We start from the raw sequence: 19,794 nt of genomic DNA, 5'->3' as shown, positions 1-19,794 counted from the left end.
CTCATAAAGTCAAGACTTTATTCTCATAATTTTACGACTTTTTTTCTTTTAAAGTTATGACTTTATTCTCGTCATATTTATTCTTGAAATCTCTGATTTTTCCCCCCTCAATGTGGCCCTTATACTCCGTCGTAGGTTACACAAAAATAAAGGATAACTAAAACAAAAAGGAACACTGAACAGGGTACACAACTTATAGGAAACAAATGTGGTTAATCAAGTAATTCTTAGTGTCCACAACTTCGATAGGATTTCTTTTGTCCCTGCAGTGCTTTTAAATTATATCTCATCTGAGCTACCACTGTCAGCATTTCTAGACCCAGCTGAATCATAAAGGGCCGATTGAGCCTATCCCATGTTAAACGCAGACAGTAAGTGCAAACATCAACTCTGACAAATTAGTGAACAAGATCCAAAGAATTTTCTAATTAGGTCCTTTCCACCAAAAGGTGCCAAAACATTCAGGTCACTCCACTTACATCACTGTTACAACACTGCTTGAGCTTTAACCAAAAACGCTAAAATATAGTGCTGAATTGCTATTATCTGAGATTTGTGTGAACTGAAACTAGCAGTAAGGACACACAAAACACTGATGTCACCATCCCAGTTTCAACATTTGCAACAGCTGCCAAAACCAGTGTCCGGTCAGTTAACATTGAGTAATATTTCCGTCCACAGCCTGTTTCACCCCCACACACAGAAAGCTTGGACAAGTTTTAAAAAGAAAAAAAACATTATTAACTATCATAATTCAAAGGTGAGTGAACTGCTGTATAAGAATACAAAAATGTGCCTTACTGTATATATCAAATTATACTGTATACACACAATTCAGTTGGAGCAACCTCTTTAAACTTGATTTTCACATTGACCCATTAAAAAAATGTATCCCACTAGCATTTTATTTAAACTATATATTTTTTATACTGGGAAATATTAAAACCTAAGGTGCCTTTTTATGACTGCAGCACTCCATCCAAACATATGACAATATTCCACTTACATTTATAGTTTCAAATCAGGTTCTTTGGGTTTAAACTGAATTGATTCACACTACTTTAGTTAGTACTGATGGGTCCTACAGAGTTGAAGATGTTGAAGGATAAGGGGTTGCGATATTCTACATTTTTGTTAATGCACACAACTCCCAAAAAGACCAAAACCAACAATGTGTTGTCCTTCTCAACCTTCTGAAGACGTAAATATTTAAAAACACAAATATATAATTTCATTTTTAAAAAAAAGGCTCAGTAATATAGTTTCATGTTTAAAAGAGGCTTCCTAAAACTGTTGGTCACTGTAGTTTTTAGGAGGAAATAATGTATTTGTTGGGGACTATTTTCAGCGGTGTAATAATCCACGTGATGCTTTAGTGAGTATTAGTGGTAGCAGGATGGTGTATGTGCAATTAAGCTAAATTAAACTACAGTGTGTGTTCATGGTGATGAAGAACATGTCAACCCGGTGACACAGTGAGGCTCATTGATGTGTTTTTAATTGAGCTCTATGGATCAGAGGAAGAAGAGATATCAGGCTGTGATATACACACACACAATACTTGTTAGTAGATACATTCGGTGTTGGCTTGGGTCTTTTCATTGGATTTGTTGATAAGGAAAATATCACCAAACCTATCCTTTAAGTTTGATGTCCCACAACAACCAAATGGACAATTTCCACACAAATAAAATGTACAATTGCCTTTTATTAACCATTTTCAACAACAACAAAAAAGAACCACATTTCAGTTTCTGCTCACATTAAATGGAAAGTTGAATCTGTTACATGATAATCAAAATACAGACAGCTCATATCTACAGGTATAACACAACAAACAGTACAAGTACAGAGGAACATTGTTAAGAGTTACGTTTTACTTAACTGTGTTTGCGTGTTTGCGTGTGTGAGAATGTGTACGTTTCTTATTCCGCTCATATAAAGAAATGTACAAGCCAGCCTCGGGTCATCGCTGCTTAAAAAACAAACATGTTGATTACTGTGTGGTGGCTCAGAACCAAAACGAGTCCTCTGACATTCAGAGAGGTTTATTTACAGACCGCTGGCTGTGAAGTCCACGTTACATGTCCAGTTCAAACCAGCCGGAGGTGAACAGAGAAACACAGAAGAAGTAGTGAAGCGAAGTCGTCGGCTCATTTCCTTCGTCTGCTGCTTGACGAGCGGCTCGGTGACTGCCTGCTGCCACTCCTACCGGGAAGGAAAGAGAGGAAAGTAAATCACTATTTATTAAAGAGTCAGGGTGCACCAGCATCACTTTGTCATTGGGTCACTGTATTCATTTAAAAAAATGGCAAAGGTACGATGCAAGACGGGATGAATGGAAACAAAAAACACATTGGAATGGAAGCATCCAACATCTGTAGTAGATGTACGTAAAAGGGAAGCTGTTCAAGTCACAAGCTTTGCATATTGAATTTGTTCTTCATCTAGTGTCAAATTAAATACCCTGGAGAGACAGTACGTTAACATGCACGTAAGTATCTGACTGAATAGCTAGAAAATAGGACTATATAGCAATATGATAACGGCATGGGTTTTACCTTCTACTCATTTTGGTTTCTTTTTGTATTGAAACATATGACAAGAATTGTTACTATATTGTTATTGTTTGGCCCTCAGGAGTTGCCATATTCTGAATACTAAACTAGACGCAAGTCTGATTTAAGTACAGTTTTAGGCCCCGTCTACAAGTATACAATATTTTTAATAATGGATATTTTCCCCTCAGTTTAAAAAAAAAAACAGCTGTCTACACAACCGTTTTACAAGATATCTGTCCACACTCGAACGCAAAACGCCGTAATATTTGCATGCCACCAGGAGTGAGAAGTTAAGGGTCAAGGCGCTTTGATTCCTGTCTGCTGGGATTCCTGTCATCATGCGGCTGTCATCAACTGTCTCTTTACATGATAAATGAGGAAAGGGAGGTCATTCAGGTTTATGTCCATAGCCCTTCTGAGTGCTCCAAACCTCGCCCTCAATCGCTCAAAAGCACATTCAATCACCATTTGGCCTCGACCTGTTTAATGCGTTTCCTGCTGTGGCCTCCTGTGACTGGAACATTGTTTAAATGTAAAGTAGTATTTACTCAAAGCAGTGCTGACAAAACATAAAAAAGCCGGTAGTCCGCCATCTTTGTTATTGTTTCTGGCGCATGCTCATTACGCAAAGCAACAATTGGGATGCACAAAATGAGGAGAGGACGTCACTGTTTCCTAAACGCTAGAAGGCGTTTTAAAAAATATCCATTTTGTGACCCAAAACTCTGTTTGCGTGTGGACGAGGCCAAAACGTAGAGGAAATATCCGTTTTAAAAATACCTGTAAACAGGGCCTTACATTCTCATGTGTACATTGTTGCCATATGAGGATAAACCCCAACAAAACTTTGATCAGAACGCTACTAGTGACAAAGGTCCATCAAAACAGTTCGACATCCTCTCGTTTAACACCATCATTTGCACAAGAGTAGTTAAAGCTGTTGTCACGCTCTTTAACGCAGTTTAAATGCCACGCAGTGGCTACAGACCTGCGGCTCGGCGAGGGCGGCGCTGCTCTCATGTACCTTGGAGGAGAATAACTGAGGGAGCGTGAATCTCTCAGTGAATCAGCCGGCACCCTCCGAGGCATGGCAGGGCTGTGAGGAAAACACAACTGTCAATCAAAGTCTCAAAGACAAAACACTGCTGGAGAACTCTAGTTTGGTGCAGCACTAAAATATCAAATAAAAGATGATTGTTTTTCAATTTTGAACAATCAGTATTTTCACCTTGTCATGGAGGCATCCGTAAAACGCAGCATGAAAAGGTAAACGCTGCTGATTCATGGCCGATCAATATGGCCTGAAAAAAAAAAAAATGCCCTCAAGGAGTTCCTGAGATATCGCGTTCACGAGAATGGGACGGATGGACAACCCGAAAAAATAATGCCTCCAGCCACAGCTGTAGGCCGAGGCATAAATATGATTATTCCTTGAGCATTTCAAAACTATGCTTCCATCCAGTCATTATGTAGTTTGATGTGCAGAGATTCAGAAAGGAAACACGAGAACTAGGGCTGCACGAAAAATGTTTACATTTTAAAGTTAAATGCGTCACTCTGGTGCACTTTGAAAGCAAAGTTAAAGCAGCAGTTGGTAGAAATGGAGCAAATATGTATATTAAAAAAAGTATTTTTTATCAAACGGTCACTATATCCAGACAGTGGTGCATGAGACAGGTAATCTGAAAAAAATCATGTGCCTCTGTGTCTTCTGGTGCTCCTAATGGCATCTGTAAGATTTCACAGACCGGAGGAAAACAACCAATCAGAGCCACGCTGGAGTCTGCTGTCCAGCTTCCATCTATGAGCCGGCTGTCAATCACTCGCAAACTCCAATCAAATCGTCAAACTAGGCAGCGCTGATCAAATATGAATCAATATTCTGTTACTGTAATGCCTATTTCTCGCCTCAAATGTTTTCAGAATCATCTTGTAGTGTACTGTTTACATGTAAAATGAGAAAGTTGTGACCCGGAAGCCTTGTTGAGAACAGTTGAGGAAATACCGAGCACTGACCACCAGCCAGAGCACAGCCAATAGGAACGCTCAATAGGAACGCTCTCCCTGAAATGACCTGTGATTGGTCAAAGTCTCCCGTCACGGGCTAGATTTTCATTACAATCTGCTGAAAGGTTATTATGGAATTTTTGCCCAATGATGCCAAAAATATACTGCCTAGTGAAGCTTTAAGAGGCTAGATCTATGAAGAACGTTGTGCTCTAGTAAACAATTTAATCGTAAACACAATGGTTGTGCGGATATGAATGATGATGACACGGCAAAAAAGTCTCGCCGACAAAGCACGGTAAACGAGAGGGGGTCCGTGTTTCAAGACGGGTGGGTTGCTGACATCGCCGCAGACCCCTCACACTGAGAACAGTCAGCCCTGTTGACAGTCGCATCGGGAGAAATTCAGTAGCAGAAAGTACTATTCCCATGTACAGCAGCTCTCAGCAAACCAGAAATGTTCTGTAAAGTAATGCTTTTCACTCCTTCTCTTCTTACCTCTTTTTCTTAGTTTCTTTTCCATTCTCCGATGAGGAGGATGAGGAAGGAGAGCTTTGAGCTTTGTCTGTCTTCCTGTTGAAAAGAAAACATAGTAACACGGGTAATTATTAATAACTAGCAGGTCATTTATGATTAATTGCAGGGGTGCAAAGTCATCAGGGCAGAAAGGTGACAAAGATGCAGATTCTTTTTTTAAATATCAGCTTTAAAAAGTGGATTTACAGTCGATTTAGCATAAGGATATATCAGATCTACACGAATCACCCAAATGACCTACAAAAAAAACCCTGGAGATTTTCACCAAAATGTGATAAGTTTGCACTGCTGTAGTCAGTAAAACAATTGTTTTATTGTTCATTAATCTCACACAGCTCAACTTTCCCATCTCCTGCTTACCCTTTTCCTTGCTCCACTTCAGAGTCTGAGCTGTCTGAAGAGGATGATGAAGAGGAGGAAGAAGAGGAGGATGAGGACGAGGAGGAGGAGCCGGAGCTGCTGCTCTTGTTGGCTTTCGTGTTTGCACTTGCCTCCTTCCCGTTAACAGCGCTCTCAATTCTGACTGTTTGGTCTGGCGGTTGAGGGGTCGTCACTGGTGACCGCTTCCTGCTCTGACCTTGTGACAACTGTTTGGTTTCTGGTTGGCTGGCAGCAGGAGACCTTCTGGAGGGCACATCAGAGCGCCTGGAGTCTGACTGGGAGCTTCTCCTACCTGAGGTTGGGGCATGGGACGAGTCTCCGGAGGGGCCTTGTGAAGAAGAGGAATGACTTTTCTGCTCTCCTTCCTCTCTCTTATCGACCTCTCGCTCCGTTGTCTTGTCTTTGTCTGTTAGTGCCTTTGTGTCTTTCTTGTCTCGCTGTGGTGAAGGCGAGGATGAAGAGGAGGAGCTGGAGGAAGATGATGAGGAAGAGGACCTGTGGGGTTGTGGAACGTCTTTTGGGGGGAGAGGCTCCTTTACCCTCTCTCTCTCTTGTTGTACCTCCCTCTGCCGGATCCTCTCATGTTCTCGTTCTCTTACTCTTTCTCTGGAGAGGGAGTGACTGCTCCTCCTCAGCCGCTGTGGAGAGGGAGAGCGACGAGACCTGGAGGAGGAAAATACAAAAGACGGTTGATTTTGATTGAGATTGAGCATGTCAGAGGTAGAAAAGCTCTACCGGAGAGGCCAGGCACACAGCCACCCGACGTTAAAGATCAAAGTAATCACGCTACACATATTGACCGTCATCTTTTCTTGTAAAATGTCCGGTGTAATCGGTAACACTGGGGTTGTCAAAAGTTTATTAACCGGTGGGAAAATCTCCTCACCTTCACATCCCTAATATGTACATGAAGGTTTTCATTTTACCTGCCGGGGGGGCTTCGCCTCCTTGGACTTCTGGACCTGCTGCGCCTTCTTGGGCTTCTGGACCTGCTCCTCCTGGCAACCCGCTCACGTTCTCTGTCCTTCTCCCTCTCCCTCTCCCTCTCCTTTTCTCTCTCTCTCTCCCTCTGCCTCTCTCTCTCCCGGTCTGACCAGGCCGGAGGAGAAGCTCTCCAGGATCGGGACGAGGGTTCCTGATACTGCCTTGGTGGAGTGCGACGTGCTGGAGAGATGATGGAGGTTTTCTGGGGTGGAGAGCGTGACCTCCTGGCTGAGGGGCTGGACCTCGAAGGCTTCCTTGCTGCGTCCGTCTCCCTCCCTCTCTCCCTTTCACCAACTTTCACCTCCACCCTTGTTTTCTCTGCTTCGGCCTCAGAGGGAGAGTACCTGTTGCTGCCTCTGCTTGCATCCCCTTTGTTGGATGGGGAAGGAGGTGGACTGGGGCTGTCCATCTGTGTGGGGCTATATCGCTCCTGACCTTTTTTCCGGGACGGGTAACTCTCTGCAGGAGTTCTGTGGGAAGCTCTTTCCCTCTCACGTTTGTCTCCTGCACCGTCTCTCTCCTTCTGGGCTCTCCGAGGCCCGTCGCCCTCAGACGCTGAGACGGGGCTTTCCTTTTTGCCGTTGGCTAAATACCTTTGAACTGCAGCTCCAATAGCAGATGGTGCACTTTTCAAAGGACTACTTTTTTCCTTCCCTGTTGACACAGCCTTCTTCGCCTTGCCCCCATCTTCAGAGGATGAGGATGATGAGGAAGAGGAAGATGAAGAGGAGGATGAGGAGCTATCACTGTCACTACCGCTGCTGCTACTGCTGCTACCACTACTACTACTACTGCTGCTCTCTCTTTTTTTCACAGCCTGTTTCTCCTTGTCATCACGCTTCTCCTTCCTCGGAGGGCTTCTCATCTTCTCTGGTCTTTCGCTCCTGCCTTTCTCCGCAGGTCTCGATCCATCTCGTCTACTTTCTGCAGTCGATCGGACAGCCTCATCTCTCTTTCTGCCGCCTTCTTGACCTTGCTCTCTGTCTTGTTCCCTCTGCTTGTTCAGATGCATGTCCCTCTCCCTGTCTTTTTCTCCTCTCCTCTCATCTTCCCGTTCTCTTTGGCGCCCATTGGCGACAGGTGAGCGAGAAGCGGGTAATGGGGAATTGCGGGACAGGTGTCCTCCATCCCTTCTCCTGTCATTTTTCTGTTGGAAAGGAGACGCCTCTCTCTCCTGTCTCTTACCAGTGTCTCTCCTGCTGTCCCTTTCATTTGGCGCCCTCGAGTGCAGATCTCTCTCAGTTCTGCGCTCCCTCTCTTCGCTCCTCTCCTTCCTAGCCCTCTCCTTCTCAGGGGGAGGTGAGGGGGATGAGGAGTCATGTCTACTCTTTTTTTGCTGTTTATTCCTATCCTTTTCTCTCTCGGCGTCTCTGCTCCTTTCCCTCCTAGTCTCCTGTTTGGGTGGAGGTGGAGGTGGAGGTGGAGGAGAAGGAGAACGAGAACGAGATGAGGACGAGTCATGTCTGGTCCTCTGAGGAACAATCTCCTTTCCTTTATCCCTCTTTTCTCTGCTTCTTGAACGCCTTCCTTTTTCCACATCTTTGCTTTTTGAAATGCTGTTTTTCTCCATGTCCCTGCTCCTTGAACGCCTCCCTTTCTCCATGTTTCTGCTTCTTGAACGCCTCCCTCTCTCCACATCTCTGCTCCTTGAGCACCTCCCTTTCTCCACATCTCTGCTCCTTGAACGCCTCCCTTTGTCCACGTCGCCGCTTCTTGAATGCTTCCCTTTCTCCACATCTCTGCTCCTTGAGCGCCTCCCTCTCTCCACATCTCTGCTTCTGGAGCGCCTCCCTCTCTCCCTCTCGTTTTCTCTGCTCCTCGATCGCCTTCCCTTCTCCATCTCTCGGTTTCTGGGGCTCCTTCCTCTTTCCCTCTCCTTTTCTATGCTCCTGGAATGCCTCTTTTTCTCAATCTCTCTGCTTCTGGAACGCCTCCCTTTCTCCCTCTCCCTGCTTTTTTCTGTCTGTGGAGGTGGAGAAGGGGATGAAGAGTCGTGTCTCTTCTTGGAGGAGGTCTTCTCCATCTCACTCGGCCGCTCTTTTTCTCTCTCAAGATTGGGCCTCTTCTAGATGAGGAAAGATTTGTTGGTGTCATTTTACACACAATTTAAAGTTCATGATAGATACATGATATAATGAATCTGTTTAAATTTTATTTGGGATACTATGAGCAAAAGAAACATATCCAACCGAAGGTTTCTAAGTGCTAAGTCCAGCTTCCACCTTACCCCTTCGCCTCCCTGATGATGTGGGCTGTGTTCTCCGTAGCCCCGCCTCCTCCTGTCTGGCGATCTCCCCTTTCTACCTTCATCAGCTTTTCTTACAGTTTGGTCCTGTTGATGTGATCTCACTGGAGCTGGAGACTGGCTGTTGAAATTAGAGAAAAAATAGATGCATATACTGAGACGTCCCTGTCTGGCAGATGGATTTCCATCAGGTTTTAGCCAATATACACATATAAAGAGTGTTTAAACTATTCTGAAGTGTCATCCAAAAATATCTAATGTCAAATGGTTTTATAGTTGTGCCAGACAAAATTATTTTTATTATATCACATCATACCTGTGAGCAGAGCTGGAGGAGACACTCCTGTGTCGCACTGCCTTTGCTTTTGGAGGACTTTCACTCTGCTTTTTTTTCTTCTTTGACTCCTTCTGCTTCTCATCTGAGGAACTTTGAGTGGGTCAGAGGGGACAGAAATTTACACATAATCCCAAATATTCAGTATATTTGTTCTAAATGTATAACAAAAGCAGGTTCGGTGCTCCAAAACTGCTTTTATAAAAGTTAACTCTGTTTCTTGAATATTGTATTTATTTGACATTGTAGTATAGTGAGACATGCCCACCCCGGTTAACAGGACAGGATGTAAATAACCTGGGTGCAGTGCATTTGCCGCTAAGATGTATCACCTTTGAGAACGAGGTTCATTATACGAGATCCTTGTGTTAAGAATTTATTTCAAAACACACTCCAGCAATACTGGCAGGACCACACTACAACTGACGATGAGGAAACCGCACCAACGCGGTAAGCGGACTACGCTAGCTAATAAGAAGCTTAGCAAGCTAGCCACCCAGTTTACAAGACGCGCGAGGCAAGTCAAAGACATTAGGCGCTATGGCCGGTCTGCCACACTTCCCACAATTCGATGTGCACACTGAACCCACCCCGGTAGGCTCGAGGTGAAAGAAATGGATTAAATGGTTCACCAACTTCCTTGTGGCCTTGGATATTAGGGATGATGTGCAAAAAAGAGCACTATTAATACACTATGCAGGACCGGATGTGTATGACACATTTGATACACTGCTAAATACAGGAGACAAAAACGACTGATACGGCCGTTGAGAAGCTGCAAACCTATTTCTGCCCCAAAGTAAATACAGAATATAAGACATATATCTTCAGACATCTTGAGTGGCTCCCTGTGGTTCTGAATGGTCACTGCTTGACATGGGATGCCGTGTTGTATCATCTTTTCCACCATTTCGTCTATGCCTGGAAACCATAGTTGTAGTGTGGTCCTGCCAGTATTGCTGGAGTGTGATGGAAATAGACTCGTAACACAAGGATCTCGTATAATGAACTTTTACTCTCGTTCTCAGAGGTGATACATCTTAGCGGCAACTGCACTGCTTCCAGGGAGTTTACATCCTGTCCTGCTAACCGGGGTGGGCATGTCTCACTATACTACAATGTCCAATAAATACAATATTTAAGAAACAGATTTAACTTTTATAAAAGCAGTTTTGGAGCTACAGCTTCCAGACCAACAACCAAAACTCTCAAAGTCTCTTTCCAGTAAAATGTTTGTATGAACTGTGCCAGGACAAAAACAAAGAAACAATGCTCTGTTGCTGGCTTATGAGGAAAGACAGGTATGATGAATACAATCTGATTTAAAAACACCTACCTGTCTTCTTCCTCATCTTCTGACGCCTCACTGAAACACAAAATTTCCAGTCAATAATCAAGGTCCCTCGTGAAATAATTAATTGTGAGATAAGAATCCAGTGACGGAATACCGTTTCTTTTTCTTCTTTTTGGATTTTTTCTTTTCTTGGCAAGGAGATGGGGGGGGACTCTCTGAGCTGTTGACAGAGGGAACAAAGAAACTGTAATACATTTTTCTTCATTGTCAGGACATTTTCTGTTCTTATCAAGTTCATTTTTCTCACCTGTCTCTGTTCTTGTTTTTCTTTTTCTTCTTCCGACTGCGCTTCTTGGGAGGAGAATCGGAATCGTCTGAATCTTCCACCAACCTGAGAGAGCAAAGGCAACAGATGTCGAGTCAGGGACAGAAATAACTGGGGTGATGAGTGAAGATATTACACTGTAGTAAGTGACCATAATAACTGTGGTTTTGTGATTGACAAAGAATGCAACAAGTATTACAATGTCTTAAAAAAACATGTGCACTTTAGACAGATATGCAGCATAAACGTTACTCTATCAGCTGACTTCTTGGCAACACTGTGCGTTCTTCAGAGACTGCAGTTTGTTTTTATATTAACCCTCTGAGACATGTGGAATTGCCAGTGATCCCTGCCGACATTACCATCTTTAAGAGATTGTAACAGCTTTTACAGCCAGAGTGAAAATACTGATATCATATGAAAGTATATGACCTAAGGCATCGATTGGTATCAACCATGTCATGCTAGCTTGCCTGGAAGTCAGGCTAAGCTAAGTTCTGCTAGGGAAAAACTGGCATGGACATTTTCAAAGGGGGTCCCTTGACCTCTGACCTCAAGATAGCTTAATGAAAATGGGTTCTATGGGTACCCATGAGTCTCCCCTTTACAGACATGCCCACTTTATGATAATCACATGCAGTTTTTGGCAAAAACCATGCAGTCTTTTGCATGAAGTATGAATGTGTTATTTTTGCATACTGGGGTTGCTAAACAGTCTTGGAATTGCATAAAAAGTCTGTGTGATCTAAGAATGAATTACATCACTTAAAAGTACTGTAACAGGCCCTGCTAACTCAATCATGCAAAATGCTTTTCAAAAAATAATAAGTGAAAGATTATTGAGATAACTGAATTGGGTTAGATAAGAAAGTTGAAGCACTGAGCCAAACTCGCTGCACTTATCTCTCATATTTTTATGGTTGAGTGTGACCTCCAGCTGTCACTACCACCAATACTTGTTTATTTCTTCTGACGACATGTTCATCCTGCAGTTACCCGCACCTGAAGCTGCGCGCAAAGCTCTTTTTCACTGTATATTAAATGTTAGCTTCGTGTTTTGTATTCCCTTTCTACCAAGACTGGAGAGTTTTAGCCACATTGTCCAGCTCTGTTACTTTGCTAGATGGAAATGAAAAAGCCATTTATTTGATATGGGTGTGTTCTGGCCACTCACGTATATTTCTGCTGCTGCAGCCTCTCCCTCTCCAGGCGATCCTGCTCTCTCTTCTCCTTCTCTTTCTCCTTGCGGTCGGCGTGGAAGGACGATCCGTCCACATAGTCGCTGGCGATACCAAAAGCAGCACGAAGACGGTCATTCTTCTGCTGGTTGGCTGCAGCCAGAGCATGAGTCTCTGTCGCCCTGAGAGAAAACAAACCAAACAGTTTTGTATTACCGACACTGTGCAATATGAACTGATGCGGTGCTCTGGGTACTTAATGTGGCACAACACAACATTTGATATCATTTGTGTTGCTGTTTCAGCCTACAGAGTTTAATCATGACATTTCATGTTTTCTAAATTTATTATGTTCTGAAATTAAAAATAGTTCAAGCACATATTCAAACGGGTTGTAACAGTACATTGTGAGGGGCCAATGCGTAATGAAATGGTGATATTGGTCATTGTTTTAACTTGTAACAGTATGTGGGTTTAACATTTTAATATTTAAATTTCTAAACATTTACATCCTGACCTATTAGTTTGCACCAAAGACAACTAACAAAGCATTACAGTGCAGCCACAGTGTAGTGCAGTCAAAACAGTTTGTCCTGTCTTTATTTTTTAATAATTACAGCCAAATTAATTCTTGCGGTCTGTTTCTGTGTTGTACTTACGTTGGTCTGTCAGTGGTGGCGGGCGCCGGCTCCTGCTTCTCCTGTAGCATCATACGGAAACTGTTCACCTTCTCCTCGATTTCCTCAGCTGAATACCTGGCCACCCAAAGAGAGAGTAGCATTGTATATGTATTATATAACACTGCAAAGATAAAAAGCAACAACTTTGCCACTATTCTTATTTTTCTGCCACTGTAGCAAGCTACTCTCTACTGTAGGTCCTTGTTATACAGTAGACTACAACATTTCCGTACGATCAGTGCAGCATTAAATTTATTTCGCCATGATAATCAATCCATCTAAATGAAAAGAAACCTGTCGCACAGTTGCAAAGAAAAGGTGAACACAATTTAAATAGTGCTGAAACAATTGATGCATTAACAAGCTGAATTGAGGACTATTCTAAGAAGATTAATCCTTGAAATAATTTAAGAAAGAAAGAAAATCCCCAAACTTCATGGTTAAAGCTTTAAAAATGAGAATATTATGCAGCTTTCCAAAGTTTTACATACACATAAATGTATTCCCTTGCGGTTTGTTACTGTTTTTTTGGCTCTGGTTCTTGTGGTGGGCATTTGTCACAATTTTTGACATTTGAAGGACTAAATACTTATTGAAAATCAATTAATCAATCAATATTGAAAACAGCTGACAGTTGCAGGCCCATGTTTAAGACATCATAAACCTGTTTGCAGCCTGGATATAGCCTGTATAAGGCCAGCAGCAATGGTTTATTTATTTCAAGTGTGATTACAACTTCATTTGTGTCAACAAAACCCTTTGTAATCCAGAGACGTGATGTAATACAGCATTTGTCTTACCCTTGCTCCTCCATCATGTCCTGCAACTCGGCACACTTGACCTCCAGCTGCCTTTTCCGTTGGTGCTCCAGGATGTCAGCATTGGGCTGCCTGTTGAGCTGACTCTCCAGCCTCTCCCGGTCCTTCTCGTCCCGCTCGCCGCCGCGCTCATCCCGTGGCCGTTTGACCCGCAGGCTCGACAGGTTTCGTTGTACATAGCCATTGGTGCCGCTGCCCCGCGGAGTCGTCAGGCCAATCCCATTGTACATGGCTCTGCAATAGAGATAGGTAATAGTATTTAGTTTCAAAAAAAGGGACAAGTCCAGAGTGCTCTGGAGTTCAAATCAGTGTGATGAAGGTGCTCTTTGGTGGGGTACACAAAGGTTCAAGGCACTCGTCTGGCAAAAAATATAAAAAGCCTTTATTCAATTGGCTATTTCATGATGAAATGCTAAAAACAATGCTGGTACATGTAAGATTGGGTAAATACCCACACGTAGCGCCACAAACAGCCTTCTTCAGGGTGTATAGTATTTAGTTTATTTGATATGGACATCACTGTAGCATTAGAATTGTAACAATTTTTGAAGGAAAAGGACCAGATGCACTGTGTTTATTTGGATTAATTGTGTTGCATTTTCAATTCAGTTGGTAGACAGTCCTCATTTAACAGAGACGACTGGCTCTCTAACTTAGGTTTAATGCAATTTAGGCACCAGCTTTACAACGTATTGAAAACTAAAACTAAAAACAAAAGATAAAGAAATGTTTTAAAAAGAGCATTAATTAGCGTCTGTTTCCTGTAAGTAATAATCTCATCCAGTATTTTTCTCCCTTGTCTTTCTGTAATAGTAGGGTGGAAGTCATCTTTGACGCTTAGATGGTTGACAGTGTCTATGAAAAGGTCCATAAAAGGGAGGTTTTGTTATGTTTTTTTCTTACTTGCAGCCATAAAGATCTCCAAGAGTTCACTCTAACACAAATCTTTATATAGACATATCTCCAAAATACAAAGAAAAATAAACGGATCATCAAGAATAATAGCATTTTAAAATACTGAGGGAGTTTGTATTCTAAGATGGCTGACATAAAGTAACCAATAGTGAGATCAAGATCATTGACAAGACATTGCATTTTAAATCCTACACTAAATGAGGGTGGCTTAATAAAACAGCAGGAGCAGTAACACAGAAATCACTGCAACACAAATAACTTAAGTTATAGCTAATTTTGCAAGTGTGGCACAGGTTTCCTCGCAACGTATCATAGTTACTAAAAAGCTTATGAAACATTGAGTGGATCTGTATCTTGTCAAGTCTAAATATGCATTAATATTGATATCTTTATTTTTATTATTCACCATAAAAAAAATGATTTTGTCGCAATTTAGCACGTGCGCCAGAACAGGCCTGTTGCTAGGCGCCTGAATGTAAGACATTTATTTATGATGACTAAGGCGAAGATAAACTATCAAATACTACATTAAGACACGCTGAATGAGCCTAACCTGGCTGAAAGTCACTTCGTTAATGTTTAGTTTAACAAGAAACACGGTGAATTCAATGCTACACGTTTTCTAAAAGGCCCAACCACACTTATGCGTAGCGAACAATCTCTGTCTTAAGCTAGCAGGCTAACGTTTCTGTTACGTACCAGTTGTTTCCTCCGACAGCGGAGAGGAAAACGGTGTCGGAAGGGATTTGTCGATGAATAATATCCAGTTGAATCAGACAATAAAACAGACCTTATAATAACAGAGTCGTTAAAACTGTGGGATAATAAAGAAACGTGTCTAAAGGTTAGTTAGCTCTCAGGTAGCTTAGTGTGAGCTCCGAACCATCGGAGGAGGAACAAGACGAGAGCCGGATGACGTCATGACGCACGGATGCACGTTTAAAACTGCGATGCGTTCAGGTGTTGGGGGAAAAGTTAAGTTTCCCCTTTACAGACACGCCCACTTTATTCAATTCAAACGATCAAACAGAAACAACATCACCCGACTATTTTCAGACTCAGACATTAAGAAATGGAGATCTAAATACATCACTTACCCTGTAAGCCCCAAGACAAAAGAAGTCCATTTAAAAAATAATGTCTAATATTTATCCATCCAATGAATTGCTAAGATTGAGATTTAAAGGGACTGTTTGTAACTTTCAGAAATGCTTGTTAACAGCGACACCTGTGGCCGTTAAGTCAACGAAAGTCAGCGTAGGGCTCGCGCTTGCTCGCTCTAAATAGACATGAACGAGCATCGCTCAAAACAGTGAGGCGACACAGTTCAGCTTAAACCACAATATCACTCTATATTTCACCTGCTTGGCAGTAATGTTAGTTGACCATACGAAGGTCTCTCCATGAATCACTGCTGATCCTAGTGTTGGCTTTTCCTGCCTCAGCCCCGCTGCTTCAGCCTCTGGGGCTCCGCAGCGAGTAACGTTGTCGTCTCCGACAACCAAAATCCAACTACTTGCTCCTCTCACAAGAGAAAATATTGTGTTTGGTATTAACATGAAGGACATTAAGAGTGACTTGATATTGAACAATCTGATTCTGCTGGCAAATTTTTTCATCCATGCATCCAAATGGAGGAAAATGAAACCCCTATTTTCCATTTTCAAAAGGGACCTTGTGGACAATCATCTCAGTGCTTTAAGACTAATGAACAACATGCAAAGTCTCTCCTCAGAGCTTATGAAGAACTGAACATATATGATGATGACCCCTAGAGCTACTACGGAAGAGTGCAGTCTTATTATTTATCTATTTATTTATTTATGCATTTCTTTTTTTGTTCCTTTAATTATTTTCTACCCTCTTTTATTTTTATTATATAATTTTTTTTTATAATTTAAGTTATCTTTCCTATCCAATTGTGCCTTGTGTGTTAGAAGTATTGAGTTTAGATTACAACGCCTTAATGTTTGTAAATTAATTATCTTCAATAAAAAAAAAAAATTAAAATAACTTTATTCAATTCAATTCAATTCAAACTTTATTGCAGACTCAAGTTCCAGATAAGAAAAGAAAAAAACCCAAAAAACAATTCATTATGTATAATACAATACAGGAAGCACTATAAAAAGTAATGATTAAAAGATATTAAAAATATAAATATTAATATGAATATATACATACATCCATGCCTTACATACCCAGTCAACATGGTTATGTGGGCCCCACATGGGTTATGCTGGGGGTACCTGGGTACCAAGTAGGTATGGGCCCAAAATGGGCATCTTATCTGGGGCCCACTTGGATCAACTAAGTAGGTCCCATGTGGGTCCTAGTTGGGTCACTACTGGGAAATTAGTGCATGGGGCCAACATGGAAACTGTGTACAAACCCACTTACAACCCATATTTCTGGCCATGTAGTTCTCACATAGAACTTAAACCTGGGGCCAAGATGGGTGTTGGTTTATTTTGCCCAGATTTGGCCCATAAAACACCCAGTGTTCTCCTGCATGAAACCCACAAGGGCAATTGCCATAGGGCCATTATGGAACCCATGGGCAGTCCCATATAGGGCCCATTTTTCAGCCCATTTACTACCCACATACAAATGTTGGCTGGGTATAGAGAACTATATCAGTGCCTCCACAGCTCTGATTGGTACCGTTAGGATTAGGATTTAGATTCTAGTCCTAATCTAAATATTCATTCACACACCAATGGCACAGCCTTCGGGAGCATGTAAGTATCTTGCTCAAGGACACTTCAACATGTGAGCCGGGGATTGAACGGTCGACCTTCCGATTGGCGGATGACCTGGTCTACCTCTGAGCCACAGTCGCTCCAATACTCAATAGGTACTCACCTGCGGTCTTTTTGTAATGCTTACATCCGTATTGATGAGTCGACAATCAAGCCATTAGGTGTTTGGCCAGGTGGCACGCGTACTGGCCAACTGGTCCATGGGTCATTTGGAATGGTAGTGTTTTTAAATGACAAACAAGTGACTTTATGTCAGATTCCTGTGTCTTATGTAGAGAACCATGTGCAGTGTGTTGTAAAAAAAGTGCCATGTTGAAATACAAATTGGGTGCAAAGCAGAAAATGTGTTTAGAGTTTTGGAGACTTGAGCTGAGGTTTTGGTCTCTGAGTGTCAGTTTCAATAATTGTGCTTTATTAGTCATTTTAGTGTTTTAACAATTGAAAAAAAAACTGTAATCATGGACTGGGAGACCATTAATTTCTCCCTGTTGTCCCAAGTAATTCAGTACATATTGTAGTTACTGTTAAAGTGCCATCATTAAATTATACCAAACACTTTTGTTTCAGTCACTTAAAGTGGCAGTAGGCTGTATATTTTTGGCATCATTGGGAAACCCGTGACGGGAGACTTTGGCCAATCACAGGTCATTTCAGAGAGAGCGTTCCTATTGAGCGTTCCTATTGGCTGTGCTCCGGCTGTTGGGCGGTGCTTGGTATTTCCTCAAGAGATCTCAACATGGCTGCCGGGTCACAAACCTTCTCATTTTTACAGCTAAACAGTACACTACAAGATGGTTCTGAAAACATTTGACGAGAGAAATAGGCATTACAGTAACAGAGTATTGATTCATATTTGATCAGGGCTGCCTAGTTTGACTGTTTGATTAGAGTTTGCGAGTAATTGACAGCTGCTCAGAGACAGCAGGCTCCAGCTCGGTTCTGATTGGTTGTTTTCCTCCGGTCTGTGAAATCTTGCAGATGCCATTAGGAGCACCGGATGACACAGAAGCACATGATTTTATTCAGATTACCTGTCTCATGCACTACTGTCAGGATATTGTGACCGTTTTATAAAAATAACTTTGTTATTCATATTTGCTCCATTTCTACTGCAGCATTAAAGTTGATAAGTTGACTGACATCTATAAATAAAGTAGCTGCAGGTTTCTAGTGTTTCTCCAGGTTCACCTAATGTTGATAAAGACTGCCCCTCTGTGGCATAGCAGAGAACTGCAGTTCAATCTTCCTGAGAAATATAAAGGAAGGATCAATACTGACTGTTCAACCGTTCAGAGTGAACAAATGGTACAGACACAAATAGCAAAATGACTATTTAAACTGTCCATTTATGTCATTACAATCAGATAAACCAAACATCATTTGTAAATTCTGTGACACACAGAGGTGTGACAGTTTGTAAAACAGTATAAAGTATATAAAGGTAAAGTGAGAAGTTTGTACTCCATACATAGCACGGTCTTGAGTCAACGTAAAAAATCTGAATCTGAAATCAAACTGGATTTATTTAACCAGACAAGTTATTTTTTGTTTTGGCATCCCATTGTAGTTTATATAGCTGCACAGATATGCAAACTTTGTCAGAAAAAAGAATAGCCCATACGTATATGACCCTTCCATGACCCCCGTCTGGTTCAATGGTGTTTTACTAAAAGGATGAACATTGTAATGGAGTTAAAACTGGCTCATTAGTAAAAGTCCTCGATTGTCTTACTTCAATAGATGATCTGATTTCCTCTCAGTAATACAACTCAGTGAATATCTGTGATAATCATTTAAATTACATTTTAACTGCAGGGTGTGTGTCAGATTTGCAGCAGATTACAGTGAACGTTCAGTCTGGCATGTTACCAGAAATCTTCCTCTAAGAATTTGCTGTGAACAGCCGGGAACAGCCCTGGAGGGAAACAACCTGGGAAGATACGGAGCAGAAATTAGAAATACATTTAAAGACCAGCCTGAGAGAGGAAAAGAAAAGCAACCAGAGAATGATTGGACCAAAGCAACGTGTTCGAAGTGGTTGTATAGTCTTGTGCTATAACACATTGAGGAACAAAGTCAACCAGTCTGTAAGTAAAGTGACAGGTCTTAAATGAAGTTATACTTGGGCTATCAATGTTTTTGTTGTATTATTTTAGTTTGCACCGATGTCACATGGTTTTAAGTCTTTTAGCATCTTGGGATGTTGGAAATGAGTGTTCTCCTATTTAACATGTTAACCTTTGGATTGGTGTGTTTTATAGATCGATAAAAAAAAAAAAAAAAAAAAAATCAGAAAGGGATGAGTCCCCAGTCAGTGGTTTTAGAGACATATGGTTTATACAATCTTAATCTAAAAAAATCTATTTGGGTTAATCTAAAATCCTCATCAGACAAAAAAAGGAATTAATATAAAGTCTCTCTCCCGTTTACCCAAAATGACCTTTGATACGAAATTGAATAAGTAAGTTTCCTCTATTTTCTGCCAGTTTCAGTCCACACATTGATCCAACTTGATCCATCCAAAAGAAGTGATTATATCAGCTATAAGGGTGATGGCCAGGTCAAGATTTCCACACTAAACACATTCAATCTAATGGGCTGATTATCGTGAAATTCACTGAGCACATTCCTACTCTTCAGGGGATGAACAGTTTCAATATTAATGACCTGACCACTGACTAACCTCTGAATTAACACCAATAAAATCTGCCATTACAACTGCAGTCATCGAAATCAAACCAAGACACACAAACCTACAATAGGACCGTGAAAA

The 19,794-nt window shown here is 41.6% G+C and overlaps 1 protein-coding gene across 3 annotated transcripts; it reads right to left on the bottom strand.

Moving 5' to 3' along the window:
- Positions 1-1,690: 1,690 nt before the first annotated feature.
- On the bottom strand, positions 1,691-15,208 carry srrm2 (serine/arginine repetitive matrix 2). 3 transcript variants are annotated; one of them, XM_074655765.1, is made up of 14 exons: positions 14,959-15,208; positions 13,327-13,578; positions 12,506-12,601; positions 11,843-12,028; positions 10,651-10,734; positions 10,498-10,563; positions 10,386-10,415; positions 9,032-9,142; positions 8,698-8,836; positions 6,413-8,535; positions 5,466-6,149; positions 5,067-5,141; positions 3,550-3,657; positions 1,691-2,208 (listed from the first exon to the last, which is right to left on the bottom strand). In XM_074655765.1, the coding sequence occupies exons 2-14, from the start codon at positions 13,572-13,574 to the stop codon at positions 2,154-2,156; spliced, it is 4,005 nt and encodes a 1,334-aa protein (XP_074511866.1). In that variant the 5' UTR covers positions 13,575-13,578; positions 14,959-15,208; the 3' UTR covers positions 1,691-2,153. The 3 variants fall into 3 exon arrangements, with proteins under 3 accessions (XP_074511866.1, XP_074511867.1, XP_074511869.1); XM_074655766.1 differs by having other exon boundaries at positions 3,586-3,657; XM_074655768.1 differs by lacking the exons at positions 1,691-2,208; positions 3,550-3,657 and adding an exon at positions 4,780-4,947.
- Between the last annotated feature and the right edge of the window lie 4,586 nt (positions 15,209-19,794).

This window comes from Sebastes fasciatus, chromosome 13 (genome assembly GCF_043250625.1).
Source record: "Sebastes fasciatus isolate fSebFas1 chromosome 13, fSebFas1.pri, whole genome shotgun sequence".
Taxonomy (NCBI): domain Eukaryota; kingdom Metazoa; phylum Chordata; class Actinopteri; order Perciformes; family Sebastidae; genus Sebastes; species Sebastes fasciatus.
The sequence above is the reverse complement of the archived record's forward strand: the minus strand, read 5'-3'. Positions and strand labels throughout refer to the sequence as shown.

Coding starts and splice junctions, on each gene's coding strand:
- srrm2 (XM_074655765.1), bottom strand. CDS start 13,574: ATGTACAATGGGATTGGCCTGACGACTCCGCGGGGCAGCGGCACCAAT. Junction 10,416..10,497: donor AAAAAGAAGAAAAAGAAACG/GTATTCCGTCAC, acceptor TTTGTGTTTCAG/TGAGGCGTCAGAAGATGAGG. Junction 9,143..10,385: donor GAAGATGAGGAAGAAGACAG/GTAGGTGTTTTT, acceptor ACCCACTCAAAG/TTCCTCAGATGAGAAGCAGA.